General features: G+C 44.7%; 1 protein-coding gene across 1 annotated transcript in view; it reads right to left on the bottom strand.

Annotated features, from left to right (window-relative positions):
• The window catches only part of SEZ6 (seizure related 6 homolog), a 1,048,734-nt gene that overhangs the window by 12,647 nt on the left and 1,011,381 nt on the right, over positions 1-24,706 (bottom strand). The window contains exons 12-14 of the mRNA XM_078680080.1: positions 23,589-23,780; positions 13,828-14,022; positions 9,114-9,152 (exon numbers count right to left, since the gene is read on the bottom strand). Coding sequence (XP_078536206.1) covers positions 9,114-9,152; positions 13,828-14,022; positions 23,589-23,780 — 426 coding nt within the window. The remainder of the gene's footprint in view (positions 1-9,113; positions 9,153-13,827; positions 14,023-23,588; positions 23,781-24,706) is intronic.

Below are 24,706 nucleotides of genomic sequence, written 5' to 3'. Positions count from 1 at the left end.
GCCTCGGTGTCGGCTCAGCTTCCTGTGAGTCTGGGTAAATCACTTAATCTCCCCGTGCCTACCAAAAAATAAATGTGTCCTTGTGTGAGGTAACTGGTGCGCAAGTCATGTAAGGCGCTCCAATACTTTTGGGTTGAGTTCCTGCTATATAAATCTGCTGAGGGAATACTTCACTGGACTCAAGACAGGCAATACAAGTGACTTTCAGAGGACCAGGGGGACAAAAAGTCAGATCTTTGGACCCATGAAAAGAAAAAAGTGATTCCTGCACAAAAGAGGCCTTGTGAGCAGACTCTGGGAGCAACAGTGCCAAATGTCACCTGCCTGCGCCCATCATACTAGTGTTCAGTTTAGGGCGGTTCAGCTGGCTGATCAGCTCACCAGTCTCACAGCGAGTGACCTTCAGTGGAACAGTGTTGTCTGCAGAGGTGTAGCGTGTTAACTCGAAAGAGTATTTAAAACTCTGGGCAGCCAAGCTGGACCGCTCTTTACACAGTGGGTTACTCAAGCAGCAGTTAAACCCAATGAGGATTTACAGAAACTCTTGCTGTTTAATGAGCTAAAAATGAACAACAGAAAGGGTCATCTTTCGAGGGTAGAGGACATGGTAAACCTACTCCAGAATTACAGTTTGCTGCAGCAACGCAACCATTCTAAAAATACTCGATATAGCCAGAAATCTGTCACTTCCACTTAAATAACAACATTTGGGAGCAGGGATTAAAGAGTTTATGGAATGCGAGGTGTTAGTTAAAAGTAAAGCCTAAAGAACTTTGTGCACCATGTGTCATACTAAAATTCTAGTTGTACTTGTAACCATAAAGTATTTACAGTCCCATTTAAAAGAAATTAGCAACATTATTTCTTTAAACCTCTGTGTGCCAAATTAAAAGCTTGAAAGACAAGAGAGCCTTTCATTATGTTGTTCAAAGAGAAACAAATAAGAATTCTCAGGCTGAAATATATGTTTTTAAACATTTGTTTAAATTGATTTTAAAACTGCAATGTAGGGATTAACTGAACGATTAAACCCATCACTTTTCACCTGATCTATAAACCAAGAGGCAACAACGCACCCTTTATTACGGAACGTGTTGAATTCACACCCACAGAGACCATCAAAAAGCCCAACAGAACCTATTCAAGGACTTCAGTCCAGGAGGAGACTCAGTCACGAAGCACAATAAATACCTCCTAGATGTTATCACCCCACTACAACTCACATTACACATAACACCACCCACCCACTTTAAGACAACACTCTGGACCTTGTTATCTCAACCATGCCCATTTGGCAGTCAAGACTGCATATTTGTTGACGGGAATGCCTACCAAACTATCCATTTAAACTAAACATCTCCCAAACCACCACAAACAGCCAAACCAAACTGAAACAATTACTGCTTATTAATTCAATAACTTTCCCATCGAGGCACTGGAACAGGTTATGATCTCATTTCAACTGAGAAAAACACCAAGGCACTCCTAAGCACCCTCAACACTACACTGCAGTCCTTAACAGAAGGATACCCAATCACATGGACCAAAAAAATAACAATTAACCCACCATACGGTGTTTCACCAAACTAGTCAACACTAACAAAAGATGCACCTACAATAAAAAAAACATGGAGCACATCACGTTCCTCTTAATACTCATAACACATAATGCAGCTTGACAAACATCCAAATGGAACATGACCATAGGAATGTCTGTCTCTTATTTTAATCACTTAGTGTACAGTAAATAATGTTATTTATATTTTGCCTTTTGCCACCCTTTTGCAGCTTCTATTTACTGTAACATTCTTCAATGTGGCCTTGATTTAGAACACTCGGTTTGCCAACCGAGGAAGAATGTAAGGTGGAACTGACATGCCACTCACAGCAGATGTAAGAGGCAGACATTCACCTCCCGGAACCATCTTGCCTTGAGCCACTCACAGCAGATAGCAGATAGAAGAGGCAGACATTCACCTCCCGGAACCATCTTGCCTTGAGGCACTCACAGCAGATATTAGAGGCAGACATTCACCTCCCCGAACCATCTTGCCTTGAGCCACTCACAGCAGATGTAAGAGGCAGACATTCACCTCCCTGAACCATCTTGCCTTGAGGCACTCACAGCAGATATTAGAGGCAGACATTCACCTCCCTGAACCATCTTGTCTCGAGCCAGTCACAGTAGATATAAGAGGCAGACATTCACCTCCCTGAACCATCTTGTCTCGAGCCACTCACAGCAGATGTAAGAGGCAGACATTCACCTCCCTGAACCATCTTGTCTCGAGCCAGTCACAGTAGATATAAGAGGCAGACATTCACCTCCCTGAACCATCTTGCCTTGAGCCAGTCACAGCAGATATGAAAGGCAGACATTCACCTCCCTGAACCATCTTGCCTTGAGCCAGTCACAGCAGATGTAAGAGGCAGACATTCACCTCCCTGAACCATCTTGCCTTGAGCCAGTCACAGCAGATGTAAGAGGCAGACATTCACCTCCCTGAACCATCTTGCCTTGAGGCACTCACAGCAGATATGAAAGGCAGACATTCACCTCCCCGAACCATCTTGCCTTGAGCCACTCACAGCAGATGTAAGAGGCAGACATTCACCTCCCTGAACCATCTTGCCTTGAGCCAGTCACAGCAGATATAAGAGGCAGACATTCACCTCCCCGAACCATCTTGCCTTGAGCCACTCACAGCAGATATACGAGGCAGACATTCACCTCCCTGAACCATCTTGCCTTGAGCCACTCACAGCAGATAGCAGATAGAAGAGGCAGACATTCACCTCCCCGAACCATCTTGCCTTGAGCCACTCACAGCAGATAGCAGATAGAAGAGGCAGACATTCACCTCCCGGAACCATCTTGCCTTGAGCCAGTCACAGCAGATATAAGAGGCAGACATTCACCTCCCCGAACCATCTTGCCTTGAGCCACTCACAGCAGATAGCAGATAGAAGAGGCAGACATTCACCTCCCGGAACCATCTTGCCTTGAGCCAGTCACAGCAGATATTAGAGGCAGACATTCACCTCCCCGAACCATCTTGCCTTGAGCCACTCACAGCAGATATAAGAGGCAGACATTCACCTCCCCGAACCATCTTGCCTTGAGCCACTCACAGCAGATAGCAGATAGAAGAGGCAGACATTCACCTCCCGGAACCATCTTGCCTTGAGCCAGTCACAGTAGATATAAGAGGCAGACATTCACCTCCCTGAACCATCTTGCCTTGAGCCAGTCACAGCAGATATTAGAGGCAGACATTCACCTCCCCGAACCATCTTGCCTTGAGCCACTCACAGCAGATGTAAGAGGCAGACATTCACCACCCTGAACCATCTTGCCTTGAGCCACTCACAGCAGATGTAAGAGGCAGACATTCACCACCCTGAACCATCTTGCCTTGAGCCACTCACAGCAGATATAAGAGGCAGACATTCACCTCCCCGAACCATCTTGCCTTGAGCCACTCACAGCAGATAGCAGATAGAAGAGGCAGACATTCACCTCCCGGAACCATTCTTGCCTTGAGCCAGTCACAGTAGATATAAGAGGCAGACATTCACCTCCCTGAACCATCTTGCCTTGAGCCAGTCACAGCAGATATAAGAGACAGACATTCACCTCCCCGAACCATCTTGCCTTGAGCCACTCACAGCAGATGTAAGAGGCAGACATTCACCACCCTGAACCATCTTGCCTTGAGCCACTCACAGCAGATATAAGAGGCAGACATTCACCTCCCCGAACCATCTTGCCTTGAGCCACTCACAGCAGATGTAAGAGGCAGACATTCACCTCCCTGAACCATCTTGCCTTGAGCCACTCACAGCAGATGTAAGAGGCAGACATTCACCTCCCTGAACCATCTTGCCTTGAGCCACTCATAGCAGATAGCAGATAGAAGAGGCAGACATTCACCTCCCGGAACCATCTTGCCTTGAGCCAGTCACAGCAGATATTAGAGGCAGACATTCACCTCCCCGAACCATCTTGCCTTGAGCCACTCACAGCAGATGTAAGAGGCAGACATTCACCACCCTGAACCATCTTGCCTTGAGCCACTCACAGCAGATGTAAGAGGCAGACATTCACCACCCTGAACCATCTTGCCTTGAGCCACTCACAGCAGATATAAGAGGCAGACATTCACCTCCCCGAACCATCTTGCCTTGAGCCACTCACAGCAGATAGCAGATAGAAGAGGCAGACATTCACCTCCCGGAACCATCTTGCCTTGAGCCAGTCACAGTAGATATAAGAGGCAGACATTCACCTCCCTGAACCATCTTGCCTTGAGCCAGTCACAGCAGATATAAGAGACAGACATTCACCTCCCCGAACCATCTTGCCTTGAGCCACTCACAGCAGATGTAAGAGGCAGACATTCACCACCCTGAACCATCTTGCCTTGAGCCACTCACAGCAGATATAAGAGGCAGACATTCACCTCCCCGAACCATCTTGCCTTGAGCCACTCACAGCAGATAGCAGATAGAAGAGGCAGACATTCACCTCCCGGAACCATCTTGCCTTGAGCCAGTCACAGCAGATATTAGAGGCAGACATTCACCTCCCTGAACCATCTTGCCTTGAGGCACTCACAGCAGATATGAAAGGCAGACATTCACCTCCCTGAACCATCTTGCCTTGAGCCACTCACAGCAGATGTAAGAGGCAGACATTCACCTCCCTGAACCATCTTGCCTTGAGCCAGTCACAGTAGATATAAGAGGCAGACATTAACCTCCCTGAACCATCTTGCCTTGAGCCACTCACAGCAGATGTAAGAGGCAGACATTCACCTCCCTGAACCATCTTGTCTCGAGCCAGTCACAGCAGATATTAGAGGCAGACATTCACCTCCCTGAACCATCTTGTCTCGAGCCAGTCACAGCAGATATTAGAGGCAGACATTCACCTCCCTGAACCATCTTGCCTTGAGGCACTCACAGCAGATATGAAAGGCAGACATTCACCTCCCCGAACCATCTTGCCTTGAGCCAGTCACAGCAGATGTAAGAGGCAGACATTCACCTCCCTGAACCATCTTGCCTTGAGCCACTCACAGCAGATGTAAGAGGCAGACATTCACCTCCCTGAACCATCTTGCCTTGAGCCACTCACAGCAGATGTATGAGGCAGACATTCACCTCCCTGAACCATCTTGCCTTGAGCCAGTCACAGCAGATGTAAGAGGCAGACATTCACCTCCCTGAACCATCTTGCCTTGAGGCACTCACAGCAGATATGAAAGGCAGACATTCACCTCCCTGAACCATCTTGCCTTGAGCCACTCACAGCAGATGTAAGAGGCAGACATTCACCTCCCTGAACCATCTTGCCTTGAGCCAGTCACAGTAGATATAAGAGGCAGACATTCACCTCCCTGAACCATCTTGCCTTGAGCCACTCACAGCAGATGTAAGAGGCAGACATTCACCTCCCTGAACCATCTTGTCTCGAGCCAGTCACAGCAGATATTAGAGGCAGACATTCACCTCCCTGAACCATCTTGTCTCGAGCCAGTCACAGCAGATATTAGAGGCAGACATTCACCTCCCTGAACCATCTTGCCTTGAGGCACTCACAGCAGATATGAAAGGCAGACATTCACCTCCCCGAACCATCTTGCCTTGAGCCACTCACAGCAGATGTAAGAGGCAGACATTCACCTCCCTGAACCATCTTGCCTTGAGCCACTCACAGCAGATGTAAGAGGCAGACATTCACCTCCCTGAACCATCTTGCCTTGAGCCACTCACAGCAGATGTATGAGGCAGACATTCACCTCCCTGAACCATCTTGCCTTGAGCCCATAACAAGGAAAGAAATGCTGTTCAAGGCTGTCAAACCGTCCCTTAACCTTTTCCTACTCAGATACACACTTAAATTGCTATTTCCTTACCAAATCAAAACAATAAGACAACATGGATATCGGGATCAATGCAAGAACAGGCAGAGGCAGGCAAATCATGAAAGCAATAACACCAACTTGCAGAAAACAACCACTCAAACCCAGAAAGAGACCGGAGGGGTGGAAGGTGTGGAAGACTGGCCTCGGGTGACTTGGCGGCAGTGGGCATGCATGGACGGGCCTTCCATGGCCCAGACAAGCGGAGACCTCAGTGACTTGGTAGAACAATTTTTTGGGCAGTCCAGGTAGACGCAGCAGGGAGAAACAGATACAGTGCAACTTTATATGTTTCTGTGGTTCCCGTCGCCATTAGTGTTTACCTCACGGTGTGGCATCATGCGCACTTCAATTTATGGCAATTTCCTGGTTTCCATTTCCTTTGCTGTCCTACTGAAACTTACCTACCTTGGTTCCTTGTGCTTCAACCCTTGCTGTTTACAGACCTTGTGTTCAATGAGACACTGTTGTTACCTGATATTTGCCACTCCTGAAAAGGAACACCTGACATGGACTGGGACTTGTCAACAGTCCCTTCTGTTGTGACCAAACTGATACAAACAAAGTCTTCAGCTTGTGGTTTCTAGTCATACTTTACAATCTGGTTTCATAGGATATTTGAATATCTTTATACAAGTCCCAAAAGAACTTTAGTATCCAGCAGCAACAGCACATCTACCACCGCCGAGTGCTTCAGGCCTACCATTGGGGTTCTTCCTTCCGTCGATACTGAAACAGCAACCACAGGTAGTTGATGATGTCCTAACCTTCTACTGACAGTGAAGATTCCTACTTCATGCTCCTCATAGATTCGTCGGTGGTCTTGCAACCTCTTGAACCTCAGCCTGTAATTGCAACCTTCTCATCTCGTACGCGTGTCACTCTTCAACATCATTCTTCTTGCAGTAATCTGACTCCTTTACACCTCTTCCTCCCCTCCTTGTCTCCAGTGTCCTCCAGGGCTACACACTTTTGTCCCTGATGTTCAACAAATGCGTATAGACACCCACAAAATTAACAACACCAGAGAGAAACTCACTTAAATACACTCACTAGCTCCTGTGATCTCTGCACACCTCACAACTCTTTCCGCGCAAGATTTGAGATCCACGAGGCATCAACGGTGAAATAAGCCTAATCTTCATCATCTTGACGCGTGCTAACGGAAAGGCTTACTGCAATTCTTTTTTTTACTTTTGTCTCTGCTACGTTACCAGCATCCTTTGCCTTCTTTTCATCTGTTGGTTCCAAGTCTTGCCTTGGTGCTTTGCCTATAGTCTTCCATTATCCTCTCTCTGAGACTCGCTGAAGGACAGCAGAGTGGTAGCTGGGGAATTTCGCCCTTGTCATCCTTCCTCCAACCAGAAACAGAAGGTTTGAGATGTGCAACAAGCTATCAACAGGCCTTCTCCAGATGCTGCTGGTGGCCCGGGAGAGATCAGACAAGGAGTCCATGCTTGGATTAGGATGAATGATGCCATGAAACGCGTCAAGGGAATGTTTCATGACACAAAGGGCTTGATCCGTTGCATAGCTCCACACTCGCAGAGCAGCGCGTTAGATATTTTGTAGTAGTTTGCCAGATGAATGGGATCCAAGGATGATGTCTGCAACATAAGGGTTACAACTGTTCTTTTTACATCTGTTGTTTGTCCCCAAAACACAGAGAGCAGTTGATAAATAGAAAAGAAAGGGCAGATGGTCAACTCAGGTTTCGTCGATTGGCAGATCACAAGGTTAAGAAACTCTTATGATTAAAAGTACTACATAGGGGAAGTATTTTTAAACAATATATTGCTGGTTCCTAAGAAAGAAGTCCCGCCCTACAAAAAAAATATCCAAATTGTGGATAGTACAGAGGCAATTACACGAAATGGGGGGAGGGACGGGTAAGGTTTTTCCTGTTATAGGACCCCTCCTCCCCAGGAATAATCGAAGTTAAGGCTGGTGGCGGCTAGCATGTCCTAAAGGTGGTGAGGTAGATAGCACAGAAATAAAATACATTGGGGCACATTTATGAGGCCCTTGCGCCACAATTGCGTCACCTAGGAGATGCGTCACGTTGGAAAGCCCTGCGCCATAAGGAGGCGTTCCTGCGCAGGGGGGGCGTTCCTGCGCAGGAACGCCTCCTAAAAGTGGCTGAGTGAAATCTATGAGATTTCACTCAGTCACTTTCTACGTCAATTCCTTACGCCTGTTTGAAGCAGGCGTAAGGGTGACGCACCATGCATTGAAGACAATGCGCCGCCCGTACGCCGAGAGATGCGTCACGCATCTTCACTGCCTTGCACCATGGTGCGCCGCATTGTAAATGCGGCGCACCATGGGTGGCGGAGCAGTGGCGCACTCTGGCGCACATTAACTGGCGCATCCCTGGGGATGCGCCAGTTAACATAAATCTGCCCCTTAAAATTAAATTAGAAACACCTACCTGTAACAAGCTGAAAGTCCTTAATCATCTTCTCTACTCCAGGCAAGCTCCCGAGCCAATCATGGCCTGCTCTCATGTTGTTAAACAGCATGAGAGCAGCACCCTGATTGGAGGGAGCGACCTGTCTCAGCGCTCCACATTGGACTGGAGGCCTGCACTTTAAACAAGTGCAAAGGCAGCCCACCCTCCTCCCTGTTGCTGCCATTCAGCAGGCCCCGCCCCGTCATGACACTCGTTCGGGACGGGGTGATGTGATGAAAAATAAAATGGTAATGAATTAAGTTTCTTTACCACTTTATTTTTCGTCTCTGGGGACATTTCAGTGGGGCGATGCTCCTCCACTATAAGAGTGGAGCCGCCCCAAGGCTTGAATTAAAAGATGTAAATCTGACAGTTCAGATTTGCACATTTATGTACAGGAAACTATTCTGATTTTAAGGAGAGAAGGAGAGGAGATCATGGATAGCCTGAGATATCATGGTCTGACTGCCCAGAAGTGGCAGAAGGAATGAAATGCAAACCACTTGCAGCCTGCCATTGGGTCCTTGATCAGTGTGCACCTGAAACCATAGTCCAGGACAACAGAATACTAGAAGCCAGACAGCACTCGTAGAGCTGGACCCAGATACAATCAGATTGTGAGTCCTAAGAGGCAACGCAGTTGCTCAACCAACACTGTTGCGGAAGAGTGGCGGGAGACGTAGACAGAGCACAATAGAGGATGCGAGGTTGGGGCATACGGAAGAAGAACTTACCCTTTTCTTGATGGCTGCTGTAAAACACGTCATGGGATGCTGAAAATAATAATGACATGGACATATTTAGCGAAGAGCAAGAATTTAAGACCTGGTCCTTTACAAACAAAATGATATTTCAAACATGCTAAAGATAGACAAACACACCATATGGCTATATGAAGACATAACCCTACAAGCATACAAACAATGATGTTTCAAGTATCAGATCCACCTCAGTACAAGAGGGCATCCTCACACAATATGGAAATGAATCAAAGCATAATTTGATGTTACTCTTGAAGGCTCTATTGCTTTCTAGCTAGTTTTGTACACACATCAATACTGAACAACTGGGGGACATTCATGAAAGTCAAACAAGATGGAACAAGTGGATGCTTTTGGAGAGCTTTCTGGACAGGTGAACACTAGGTGCAGCTGAAGATTTTTGGCAAGAAGCTTACTGTGCGGGTCACTATACTGATATACACAATCATTGACACAGAAACCTGCAGTCACATCACAGACATTTCAGACACTGACAGAAGTGGAATACCTTCATGGTTACAAAGAGACATGCATACAATCCAAACTATCACAGCGGGGAACCGCATTCTAAGGCAAACCTGTACGTACAGAGAAATTGTCATATTCAAACATGGCACAAGAGGAAGTACAAATTCATGCACAAATATGTACACACAGACACATCAAAAGAAATATGGCATACATTAGATAGAGACATATTTATGAAGACATGACCTGTAGACGTCTCGAGAAGAACTGGAGAAACAGCAAATCCTCGAAAGACTGCACAATCTACACGAACGCCATGACCGAATATCACCAACGCATCAGATCCGCCAAAAGGACCTTCATCCAGAACAAAATCCTCGGCAACTCCAGCCGCTCCAAGGAACTCTTCAGTGTCATCCAAGAATTCACCAAACCCCCCAGCGAAACCATGAACATCACACCCTCCCAGGACCTCTGCAACAAGCTTGGCACCTACTTCCATCTGAAATTCAAGGGCCTCTACGATAACTTCATTGAACAGACATCCAACTCCGAAACCACTCCCTCCTCCAGCAACGCCAGCTAGCCCACCATCTCCTTCTGGACCCCAGTCACCACCGAAGACACTGCATCGACCATGAAAGGTGTCCATTCAGGAGCCCCCACAGTCCCCTGCCCCCCACGCATCTTCCACAGAGCCGCAGCCACCAACGCTCCGGAACTACGACGCACCATCAATGCCACCTACGAAACCGGCATCTTTCCCAATGACTGGAAAAGCGCAGAAGTCATACCCCTACTCAAGAAGCCCTCTGCAAATCCCACGGACCTCAAGAACTACCGACCCATCTCCCTCCTTTCCGTCGTGGCCAAAGTCACCTGAGAAGATCGTCAACGTCCATCTAATTAAATTCATTGAAGAAAACTCCAATTTCGACCCCTTCCAATCTGGATTCTGCAGTAACCACAGCACCAAGACTGCTCTACTTGCCACCACAAATGACATCCACACCCTCTTTGGCCAAGGACACACCACAGCCCTGATCCTACTCGACCTCTCCGTAGCCTTTGACACCGTCTCCCACCGCTCTCTCACCACCCGACTCCACGACGCCGGCATACAAGGAACCGCCCTCGACTGGCTCTGCTCCTTCCTCACTGGTAGAACCCAAAGAATCAGGCTGCCACCCTTCCTCTCAGAACTCATGGAAATCAACTGCAGAGTACCCCAAGGATCGTCGCTCAGCTCCACGCTCTTCAAAATCTACATGGGACCCCTCGCCACCATCGTCAGACAGCACGGAATCAGCATAGTATCCAATGCCGACGACAACCAGCACTGCCTCTCCCTCACCAAGGACCCCATCACCACCAGACTCAACTTCCAGGAAGGAATGAAGGGTGTTGTATCCTGGATGAGCAGCAGCTGCCTGAAGCTCAACTTGGAGAAGACAACGGTCCTTGTCCTCTGACCCTCCCCCTCTGCATGGGACAGCACCTGGTGGCTCACTGCCCTCGGCAACCCCCCACCCTAACGGACCACTCCTGGAATATCAGCATCATACTCGACTTCTCCCTCTCCATAACCCGACAGATCAACGCTGTTGCCTCCGCCTGCTTCAACACCCTCCGCATCCTTCGAAAGACCTTCAAATGGAGCCCCCCGAATCAGGGAAGACCGCCACCCACGCCCTCATAACCAGCAGACTGGACTACGGAAACGCCCTCTATGCCGGGATCAACAAGTCTCTGCTCCACAAACTCCAGACCATACAGAACACCGCAGCCAGACTCATCCTCGGAATCCCTCGACACAAAAACATCACCCAACACCTGTCCAGCCTCCACTGGCTCCACGTTGAGAAGAGAGTAACTTTCAAGATACTCACTCATGACTACAAATGCCTCCAAAACAGCGGACCCCAATATCTCAACAATAGAATCTCCTCCACGTACCCAAGAGAAACCTCCGATCTGCCGACCTCGCCTTTGCTAAACCCCCGCGCATCCACAGAGCAAGAACGGGTGGAAGAACCTTCTCCTACATTGCGGCCAAGACCTGGAACGAGCTCCTGATCTACATCAGATGCACCCCCACCCTGCACATTTTCAGGAGGGCCCTCAAGACCTGGCTCTTTGACTCACCGGAGCTGCTCCCTCTCCCCACCCTCACCCCCTCAGCGCCTTGAGACCCTCATGGGTGAATAGCGTGCTTAAACTTCCCTGATTGATTGATAAACATTAACACATATTGTGCCATACATAAGCAAAAGCATGTACAAACAGAGCACACAAATACCCTTGTATAAACATTAGAGATAATTAATGTATAAACAAAGCACATAGTCAAAATCCCTTTCATGTTAACATACGCGTACAGACGTGCCTGCTCATAAAATAACATGATATGGAAACATTTGTAAATATGCAACACACAATGGATCATATTGATGTCATTCAAATGCAAACATGCATGAATAGAGGTCCAATCAGGTGCTCACTGGTATCATACAACAACAGCCCACTGATGTTAAATCACCACCAAACCTCCTAAACATATGACCACAAGGGACATCATTTGATCTGTGATGGAAATCTGACTTGACATGGGTGGAAATCGAGGCATCAGCTGCCCTCCAAATCACAACGAATGGCAGACTGTGTGCCACTCAAACTGCAGTAACATCTTATGCAATACGTATACAACCATCAATAACTCGTGTGTCTTATGTAAGATGCAGGTCTGCCTCTGGTGTGGCCTCTCAGCACTTTGTGCAGTCTGGAAAGTGCACTGCCACGCGGCTCCAACACACACACAGATGAGGTCTGTGGAAAGATGCCTTATTGAGGTAGGAGTATGGTGGATGTATGACATTACAACGCATGCTTTTACCACGCATGCCTTTACAACGCGGTATTTACAACAAATACCTTTACAACGCATAGTGCTTTAGGGTGCTGGATAGTGAATAGTTTAATTTACTATTCCAACTCCAGTCCCCGTGGATAGTAGGGAAGGTGTTGGATAGTAAATTAAATCTATTCCCTATCCTAGAGCGCCCCCCAGCGCAATGCGTTGTAAAGGTATTCGTTGTAAATACCGCGTTGTAAAGGCATTGCGTGGTAAAAGTTGCGTTGTAAAGGATGTTTTCCGAGTATGGCATATTATGTTAGTGTGTCAGCACTTTAATGGAAGCGTTCTACTAAGGGTGTGCGTGAGAAATTCATGTAAATTGTTTTCGCGCAATCACTGGAAGCTTCTTGAAAATTACGCTTAATTGTGCATACTGCAAATCTGGAATTTGACGCTATATTTTAGTGTGAAATGCAGCCTTGCATCTGAAAATGACATGAAGACGCATTTCGCACTACAAAAATACAGCCACAAACACAATAGCTGTGGAAAATAGCCACCGGCGTTCTGCCCGTTCACGCACTGCGCAGTATAATTTTGCAGCAAACAGGGCATGATTGTGGGTTGCAGCGGAATGGGTTTATTTCAGGAATTTCAGGTAACAAGTATGATATGAAATCACATGAACTACGCCAGCAATATCTACATTTCGCCCAGGCCTATTTACTGCATGTCCCACTTAAGTTTTAGTAATTCATAAATGACCATTACACTGCACAGGATAAAGCAATGAATGAAGCCAATAGTAACCAAGACTAATTGAAAACGACCTTCCAGAACATTAGTTCCTTCCAGAGCATAACATCATTGAACATAACATAACTAAGCACAGCATGCACAACACGGCATAACTCAATAAAATAACATAAGATAACTCAGCAGTACGTATGCAGAGCAGAACACACACATGACAATTTAATTTAACTCAGCAGAACATAAAAACTCTTCAATGCATAATATATACGACAAAGCTGAACTAAACTCAGCACAGCATACCTCAATATAACTTAACTCAGCTTACTATGACGCAACAAATGAGTTAACTGAACTAACATTACTAAAAATAACCTAACTCAACGAAACATACAAAGCATATTGTTGACAATAAAACACAACAGAAGTCAGCAGAACGTATGTGTAAAATAGTCAGCATGACATAACTGAACCAAACATAAATAAGCAACGCGTACTCGACATAATACAATCAAAGTAGTGTCGCAACCATTCACAACGTTATACTAACAACAGACAGAAATGCTTACATACACACGAACAAGCAGAGGCATTTTTAAAAGCAGCAAGCACCTTTGCAGCCTGGCGGAGAGCTGCTCCACACGGAGGGGTGGCCGGGCACACATTTGATGCCACTCTGCCCGCTCAGGGCAAAGCCTGCAAGGCAGGAGAACTGCACGGAGTCCCCGGGCTGGTACAGTCGCTTCTCGGGGGTGAGAATTGCATTCTGGGGCAGGCCCGGGTGATGGCACGGCTCGTACATCTCCGCTGCAAGCGGGGGAAGAAGGGAGAAGACAAGGATTAGGGCATCATTATCAGAAGTACTACACTCACCGTTACACTATTGCAGGGCACTGGAGAAGGTACACAAGGCAATCTCAGAGAACTGTATCTCCATGTCAACCCAATTCCAAGCGCTATCAATGCATTGCCCTCACCAGAGACACGAGGAATCCTGCACAAGAGTCCTGAATACGCATATCGCAATCTAATGCATTAGCGACATCTGCATAGACGCTGAATACAACTCCCACCACCCAACACACAAGGCGCACATTCTGCAAGGAACATCGAGGCACCTACCACCACCGACACACCAAGGACACCTTAGAAGAGGTCCATCAAGCCAAGAACCACCACCTGACACACCGTGAACACATTCTACAGAGACATCAAGGCATCTAGCACCATCCAACACACAAGGCACACATACTGTAAGGAACATCAAGGCATCTACCACCACCCAACACACAAGGCACACATTCTGCAAGGAACATCAAGGCATTTACCACCACCCAACACACAAGGCACACATACTGCAAGGAACATCAAGGCATCTACCACCACCCAACACACAAGGCACACATTCTGCAAGGAACATCAAGGCATCTACCACCACCGGCACACCAAGGACACCTTAGAAGAGGTCCATCAAGCCAAGAACCACCACCTGACACACATGGCACATATTCTGCAAGGAACATCAAGGCACCTACCACCATCCAACACACAAGGCACACATTCTGCAAGGAACATCAAGGCATCTACTACCACCCAACACACAAGGCACACATACTGCAAGGGACATCAAGGCATCTACCACCACCCAACACACAAGGCACACATACTGCAAGGAACATCAAGGCATCTACCACCACCCAACACACAAGGCACACATTCTGCAAGGAACATCAAGGCATCTACCACCACCGACACACCAAGGACACCTTAAAAGAGGTCCATCAAGCCAAGAACCACCACCTGACACACATGGCACATATTCTGCAAGGAACATCAAGGCACCTACCACCATCCAACACACAAGACAACCATTCTACAAAGACATCAAGGCATCCAGCACCATCCAACACACAAGACACACATTCTACAAAGACATCAAGGCATCCAGCACCATCAAACACACAAGACACACATTCTACAAAGACATCAAGGCATCCAGCACCATCCAACACATAAGACACATTCTACAAAGACATCAAGGCATCCAGCACCATCCAACACATAAGACATACATTCTACAAAGACATCAAGGCATCCAGCACCATCCAACACATAAGACACACATTCTACAAAGACATCAAGGCATCCAGCACCATCCAACACACAAGACACACATTCTACAAAGACATCAAGGCATCCAGCACCATCAAACACACAAGGCACAGATTCTACAAAGACATCACGGCATCCAGCACCATCCAACACACAAGACACACATTCTACAAAGACATCAAGGCATCCAGCACCATCTAACACACAAGACACACATTCTACAAAGACATCAAGGCATCCAGCACCATCTAACACATAAGACACACACATTCTACAAAGACATCGAGGCATCCAGCACAATCCAACACATAAGACACACATTATACAAAGACATCGAGGCATCCAGCACAATCCAACACACAAGACACACATTCTACAAAGACATCAAGGCATCTACCACCACCAAACACACAAGGCACACATTCTGCAAGGAACATCGAGGCACCTACCACCACCGACACAACAAGGACACCTTAGAAGAGGTTCATAAAGCCAAGAACGACCACCTGACACACCGTGAACACATTCTACAGAGACATCAAAGCATCTAGCACCATCCAACACACCAGGGACACCTACTTCAAGGACCATTGTTGCACAATCCAACACACCAAGGACACAGCCTGCAATGGCTGTTGATGCATGCATCACTGCCCAACACACCAGAGGCACCTTCTGCTAGGACTAATAATGCATCTACTGCCCTCCAAGACCTAGGTGACACCTTCTACAAGGAACGTTCATGCGCATACCACATAAGGCATACATCTGCCACCATCCGACACACCAGTGACACCTTCTGCAAGGGGCATCATTGCACATGCCATATTCCGAAGCTTAGTAACACCTGAAAGGGAAGTTTGTGCACATATCAGGATCAGGAAACATCTATATAGCACCTCATTAGACCTACCACCACCAAACACATCAAGGATATGTTCCACAAGTGTCATTAATGCACCCATTATGACCCGACATACCAAGGATACTGTCTATAAAGGCCATAAATGCACCTTTCACCCTCTGAGGCTTGGAGACACCTACCTAGGTTTTTCATGTGCACATCACCCCTACGTCAACATGTAAAGTTTGTCACAATGTTTTTCCTTGGCTCCACCTTTTTTCTTTCAGTCTATCAATGTTCTTCTATCGTCAGGTCTCTGCATCTGTCACTTGTGTTTTCCATCCCAGTCTCTGCTCACCCATGTTCTCCCCTCTTCCCACTCTAATCGATCTCCCTGGTGCCTCTTCTATCATCCCTCTCTAGCACTTATCCCTGTCGATTGATTTCTGAGACTCTCCAGACTTCATCTTTGCTGGTTAGACCTCATTTTGTTCTTCTCTGTCCTTCACTACTATTGCTGCTGCCACTATAAATACTGCTGTAACAACATAACTACTACCATAAACTCTACTACTACTGTTACTAAAATTACTATTACTTCTAATATTACAGCTACTCCTATTATTACTGCTACTACTACCATTACTACAATTACTCTTGTTACTGTGACCACTATTGCTACTGCTACTACTATTTCTACTACTATTACTTTTTTAAAATAATATTGCTAATAGCAGTGTATACCAGGATAGATGGAAGGCGCAAGTCATCCAATAGACCGTAGCCTACAGGGTGTAGAGCAGAGTGGTGAAAAAGAAGAGCGGCAGCAAAAGAGCTTCTCCTAAGCCTGGCTAACTCCCTGATTGCAACTATATTGTTCTGGCCTGGGAAAGTTAGTAGGTGGACCTCTTGAGCTTTTTCCATTACCTTGGGCAAGATTAGCGAGCATTTAGTAGTATTTACCTATGTGGCGTTATGTACATTGTACAAACCATGCTTGGAAGCCATGGAGAGCTGCATTATGGGTGAGAGACTATGTGTACAAGTGAGATTGTCTGCAGATTAGAGAGTATTTGGTGGTGTTTACCTGGATCACTGAAATAATATCGACTACCAAAATATCGACTACCCAAAATATCGACGAAAAAATATCTACAACCAAAATATCGAGTTTGTATGTACAAACAGGTAAGTACAAAAATATCGAGTACAAAATATCGTTAACAAAAATATAGTTGTAAAAAATATCGACTTTAATAAAAACAATGTTTAATTACATTAATATAAAAAATTAATTACTAAAATATAATTAACAATACTTAAAATACATTTTAATAATTAAATAATTATTGAAAGTAAAAAAATAATATTTTTTTAATCATATTTCTTAAAACATATATATATATATAGTAACAAAATTTAATTAAATAATAGCCAATATTATTAACGTACAAATACAAAAGAGTAAAAATTACTATTCCCACTGCAAAGAGTGCAACAGTGGATATATGACGTTACAACGCAACTTTTACAACGCACTACCATTACAACGTAAGTATTGGTAAGTATATAATAATTTTTTTTAATTTAAATTATTTAAAATTATTTAAATATAATTTAATTTACTTTCATTAAATTAAATTAATGTAAATTTAATTTTACTTTATTTTTACACTGTACCCCTGTACCCCTGTACCCCAAAACTGACCCTGAACCCTAAAAATACCCCTTTACCCAAAAACTAAAAACTGAACCTGAACCCTAAAAATACCCCTTTACCCAAAAACTAAAAACTGACCCTGAACCCTAAAAATACCCCTTTACCCAAAAACTAAAAACTGACCCTGAACCCTAAAAATACCCCTTTACCCAAAAACTAAAAACTGACCCTGAACCCTAAAAATACCCCTTTACCCAAAAACTAAAAACTGAACCTGAACCCTAAAAATACCCCTTTAATTTAACATAATTAGCAATTAATCAATTAAATTAAGTTAATTACCAATTACATTTTAATTAATTAACAAATATTATTTAATTACCAATTAATTAAATATTACTACCAATTAATACATTTACATATTTAATAAATAATAATTAAATTACTTCCCACCCTATTCCCCTATAAACCCACAACCCGCTACAGGAAATACATTATTTTAATTTACATAATTAGCAATTAATAAATTAAATTAAGTTAATTACCAATTACATTTTAAATAATTAACATATAATATTTAATTACCAATTAATTAATTATTACTACCAATTAATACATTTACATATTTAATTAATTATAATTAAATTACTTCCCACCCTATTCCCCTATAAACCCACAACCCGCTACAGAATAAAATGACACAATAATTAAAAAAAAATCATTAATTAAAAATAATTATAACATAAAATGACACTTTTCACACATATTATAACATAAAAACACTATAAATAATTACATATTATATAAAAAACGATATTTTTTACTTTCGATATTATTTACAGTCGATATTACTTCACTTACCTTAAAAACGATATTTTGGCTGTCGATATTCTGTCCTGTCGATATTTTCTCCAAACGATATTTAAAACTCGATATTCTGTCCAAACGATATTTTGGAGTCGATATTATGTCTGTGCACCGTTTACCTATGTGGCGTTATTTATATTTTACAAACCATGGGGCATATTACCAAGCAATAGCGATAATTATCGCTATTGCTTGGTTAGAGACAAAATTTTACCGCAGAGCTGCGGCGATTTTTATCGCAGATAAACCTTGGTATTACCAAGATTTATCGCAAATGCGATAAAAAACGGCCGCAAAGCATAAATATCGCTGAAAAGTCAGCGATATTAATGCATTACCGAGCTAATGCTCTTAGCCATGTTATCCACCTCCCATTGGATAACATGGCTAAGAACTGCTCAGGGCAGGTGTTAGCTTTTGGAGATATTCGCGCTTAGCGCGAATATCAATAGTTGGTAATAGGAGATAGCGATGTTAGCGACTGTTTCCAGTCGCTAACATCTTGGCAAGCCCACTTTGGATGTCATTAGTGATAAATATTACTGACATGCAAAGTGGGGCCCAAGATGGTCGCTATCTACTACTAGCTGTCACTAACTGGTGTTAGCGACAGCTAGGTAATAGGGAGATAATTTTAACTCCGCTCTCTTGGCTTTTAAAGCCAAAAAAGCGGTGATAAACCCCCTTGATAATATGCCCCCTTGTTTGGAAGCCATGGGCGTTGCATTATGGGTGACAGCCCATGGGTACAAGTGAGATTGTCTTCAAGAGGCAGGCAACTTTAGTTTGCCATGTTTGGGGGCAGTGATAATAGCCTATGATTTCCAAAGCTTGGCAGTGGAGGAATACAGGGAAGAATGCCGTCTTTGTGGGTCGACTCTGAATAAAAGATTTATTGATGAAAGCATAAAATAAGTGTGCAAAGATGTTTAATCTTTTAGTAATCAATCTGGGCTGCAGTAGGTTTGAGATTGTCCAACACCAAGGGCCTTTAATGCAACTTTCACACATTTTTATTACAACTGCACTAATGGCCATTTGAAGCATTGGCCTCACCTCAATATATATTAGAGAATAACCAAATTAAAGCCAGATTACTTACCAGTAATCCTTATTACTCTTAGTCCTGCTCGTCATCGTCACAATCATTACCAGTAAGTAATCAGGGCATTACCTCCTCCCTTGTCCCAGTCATTATACCTTGAGGTATACCCAATCATATGCCTTTGATCCCAAAAAAACACTGTATCACCAGTTTGTATACACCATGATCTTTAACCCGTTCCGTGCTCCCGTGAGCACGCCCTCCCTGGTGCTGCGAACGACCGTTGGCCGTCACAGCCCCGCCCACCCTTCAGAACACCCGCACTGCGCCGAAATAACGGCCGCAGTAAACGGGTTAATGCACATCAACATGAAAAATAGGAAATACATTATTTAATGACTGACTTGAGAACTGCTGCAGCAAAATCTAAACCATAGTCAAGCACACTGTTAAATTTGTAAGGTGTGACAAAAGTCGATTCCAAGGACCATGTAGCAGCCCTACAAATCTTTTGAATAGGAGACCCCTGGAACTCAGCCCAAGAGGAAGCCATGCCTTAGGTGGATTTTCTTTGGACTGATCTACCCTCAGAGGACCCTTGATCCAACAGCAAAACAGTGGCCTTCAGCCATCAGCTCAGAGGTGTATTTGTCACTTTCTTTCTTCGTCCTGCTTGATCAAAAGCCCCAAACAGGTGGTCTGACTTCCAGAACCGTTGCAACCTTTTGTCCTGTTGAGATGAATAGAAAGAGCTCTCTTAATATCCAAAGAGAGTAAAGAAAGTTCCTCTTGAGTACAAGGAGAGGGAATGCAGGAAGAATCACCTTCTGTGACATGTGAAATGCAGAATTAACCTTGGGTGGAAAAGAAGGGTTTAGTCTCAAAATCACCCTATCTTCGTAAAACCGTAAGAAGGGGGAATGACAAAGGAGAGCCAACAGTTTCCAGATTTTAGGAGTAGAGGTGATAACAACAAAAAAGACCGCTTTGTAAGAGAGAAATTTCAAGTTTACCTCTTCCAAAGGCTCATAAGGAGGAAACTGTAGAAATGTAAGAACTGCAGGAAGATCCCAAAAAGGAGATGAGTATTTCAAGGGAGGCCTCGATATAGAAAAATTTCAGAAAACTCTGCTGGTTGATATATCAATCTCCCTCTGAGGTTTGGAAAATTCTCAAAAGCCATTAATAGTGAACCAATGTGCCTAAATCGTGGAAAAAAGAAAGTATTAAGTGAAGCCTCTCCACCTAGAATTGTAATACTATGGAAAAGGGACAGGACAGAGCTAAGAATTAGACTCGGAGGAAGACCCTTACTTAATAAGTTCATCCTTTCAAACTCCAAACTGAGAAATCCAGATTTTGAGGAAGAAGGATTATGGCTTGATGGAGGAAGCACCAATGGAGGCCAAATTGCTTGAGTCTTCAGTGTCAGAAACCATGACACCTCAGCCAGTATGGAACTATCAGGGTCATATTTGCCTTCTCCTGCTGGAACTTTGGCAAAGTTCTTGGCATTAGACGAAAAGGCAAAAAATCACTCACATTTCTCTGGGGCCAGTTCAGCATCAGAGCATCCAATCCCCAGGCTTCCTTCTCCAAAGACCTTGAGCATTAGCGTAGACCAACTGATTTGGCGTTGGATATGAAGAGATTAAGGAACGTAATCCAGGACCTCTTGCAAATCTTTCTGATGTTCCTCTCGGATATGGTGAGGTTCGTTGAAGAAGGCAAGGAGCTGCTCAATTGATCCACCTGGAAATTGTCCTTTCCCCTGATGTGGACTGCTGCAAGCCGTAGCAGGTTGACCTCTGCCGAAAGACATGGCTTGGCAGTTCGGGCTGGACTGTTCCCATGATGCACAGGGTCAGACTGATTTGCATATGGCCATGTCTGAACTGGTGTGGTGGAGTGAGCTAAAGAAAGATGATGGATTAAACCCAGATCAGTTGACTGGGGGTGAGTGTTTGATTTGCTCAAGCGCTCCGTCCATCATTCCCTTTGGTATCGCTTTGACATAAATCTGGGCAGGGAAATCCTCTTTAGGTCTTTTCATTTCTGCTTTATCATATTTGTCATTGGCTTGTGTCATTGCCATGCGTAAATGCTGGCTTCTGATTCATTAATAGGTTTGTTAGTCCCTACTTAGTACCGCCACGTCTTCATTTGTAACCTCCCATGAGGACTGGCCCTTTTACTTCGGTTGTTACGTCTTTTTCAGTCTGTAAGCACTATTTTCTTTATTGAGTTTCTCCTACTGCAGGCACGACATGCTTGGCTGCAACATTCAGCGCGCCATGCCTGCTTTCACTTTCCAAGCAACCCGGGACAATGGTGGCTGCTTCTTTCAATAGCTCTCGCATTTACAAGTTTGAGCTATTGGCATTGTAAATGAAAATGCCTGTGTTAATTAGCAAAACGGATAAAAAAAAGGCATTGTCATTTACCACACCAATAGCTTAAACTCTTGCAAATGCGAGACCTATTGCATTGCAAATGCATGTTTCTGTCTGGAGTTGGAATCACCTCAAAGTGTAATGACTCGGACGAGGACGAGGGCCCTAAAAGTAATGCAAGTCCAACTGCCGAATAAGGTACATTTAGTTTCAGATCAGTATAATCCTCTCTATTGGTAGCCTCATCAACATGCATAATGCAAAGTTTCAAATACATTGAATATCATTTGTGCTTCCAAAGATAAAACTGCACAATTTCATGCTGTTTGCACCCAAAAGGTCATCCTAGTTTCAAATGTAGGCAATTTCAAATTCTATCTAATTTCATGCAGCATTCACTTGGGCTGAGGTATTTTTTCTTCGGTAAGTGGCAATACACAGGAAGATATAAATGTGTTCTAAAAACATAAGTGGGTGAAACTCACAAGTATTCTAAAAGGAGTATTCCCATCGCCCCCCCCCCCTCCCCGGGCCCCTCCCGTGCTCACAAGTCGACCGGTCCAGAAACTTTATGAGTTGTACAATTTCTAGCTAACTTTTATAATTGTTAAAAACTTGACCATCTTATCAAACCCACCCACGTGAGACCACTTCCACTATTAAAATAACAATTGTAACTTTATCCAAGCCTATGGAGAACATAAACACAGTTGGAGCCCACAAGCCTCTGAGGCTACGGGCAGACCACTCAGAAGGATGATGACCATTCCGTCAGGTTCCAGTCACCAGTCATGACAGGCGATCAGTATACAAGGCGCCCCCTGTAGTCATCACTGAGACATCTCTCTTAATATGGAATCAACCCTCTAATTTTCAAGGTCCCATTGGAGTCTGGTGGCTCAGTACATGAATGTATCCTCTGCAGGGATCTCTGTTTGACCTCATGACCCTAGGTTCGAATTCCAGTAAGTAAACTCAACCTATCGACCTCCTGAGGTCAATACAATGAGTACCACTGAGTTGGGTAACACAAAAACTTGTTTCTTCAATGCTAAAACATCCTTCCGGACAAATGTGCGCTTTACAAATGCACGTGTTATATGCGTACATGACCACTCCGTCTGCCTTTGGAATAACTGACCTAATGTAGGGTGACCAGATGTCCCGGATTTGCCAGGACTGTCCCGGGTTTCCACTAACTGTCCTGGCAGACTTCAAGAAAATTAGCTCATGTCCCGGTTTTTAGAGAGGGTCGATTGAAAACGGGGGGAGGTGTTTTTTTATGTTTTACAGTGCAGGGATAGTTAGCAGTTCTTTCAAGAAAGCAATTTAATTAACAGGCAACTAACTGAGTTTAACCCCTCCCATGCTCATGACGAGCTCAGCTCCCAATTTTGGGCTTTAAAATGTTGGTCACCCTAACCTAATGTCAAAGGTCAGCCAATCACTTACGGATGCATTTTGGGGTTCGGTCGCTCCACTTGGGCTTTCCCGCTTGCCGATTGTAGCAGGTTAGTGTGCTGCTCCCGGTCAGAATATAGCCCTTGTCGCACAGGAAGCGAACAGTGGACGCCACAGGGAACTTGGAATTAGAGATCACTCTCCGGCTGTGGTCGACGTCACCGGGGTCTGGGCACGTGGTCACTGCAATCGAGAACGATAGGAGAGAAGATTGGTGAAATAGCATATCTGAGAAGCCCTTGATGCCACAGCAGGTGTACTTCTCATTAGAAGTCATCAACTAAAGTTAACTCATTTCAATTAGCCAATGAAAACCCAACAGGCATTTGTGGTACCAGCCAAGGAACGCTGTGCAGACTTGCCATGACTGCACCCAGCCAATGTAAATACAAGAAAAGCTGTAATACGGGAATGAATACATATAAAATGATTTCCAATGTGATTACCCTAATTAATCACTGGCATTTTCAGCCTGATCTTTGAAAATTTATTTTGTATGCATCCATCAAGATTATATTTGTCCCCACTCACATAAAAAATAATGCCTGAATTCTGTATGGTGTCAAACATCAACAAATATAAACATAACAATAAACATGACCCCACATAAAGAAAATACGTTAAAAAAACTTTTATAAAAAGAACAATTAAAACAAAATTCCTTGCACATACATAGAAAATATACCACAAAGCTTCAACCCCTAATGGGCCAATTAAAAATTATTCTTCTACTCCTAGTTTTCCTATCATTTTATTGATTGTGACTGTGCTGTTCATTTTTCATACAGCCCCCAAAAGAGGGAAGGGTCTATTAGGATGGCGGGCGGATCGCAACAGCCCTACAGTCGGTGGCGGTCCGCCAGCCAAAACACCCCGCCGGACAGCCTTTTACCCCCCCATCACATTAGCATGGCGTGGGGTAACGCAGCGGACGGAAAGAACGTCCGCCACCTTTCTGCTGGTAGGCAACAGGCCCGGACTGGCCGTAGCGGGCACCGGGCAATCCCCCGGTGCGCCGCATGGGTGGGGGACGGTTTTGGGCCCCTGGGGGTCGATTTTGTTACAGGGCTGTTTTTGCAGCATAGCTGCAAAATCGTCCCTGTAACCAA

This window comes from Lissotriton helveticus, chromosome 3_1 (assembly GCF_964261635.1).
Source record: "Lissotriton helveticus chromosome 3_1, aLisHel1.1, whole genome shotgun sequence".
NCBI classification, from domain to species: Eukaryota; Metazoa; Chordata; class Amphibia; order Caudata; family Salamandridae; genus Lissotriton; species Lissotriton helveticus.
The sequence above is the reverse complement of the archived record's forward strand: the minus strand, read 5'-3'. Positions and strand labels throughout refer to the sequence as shown.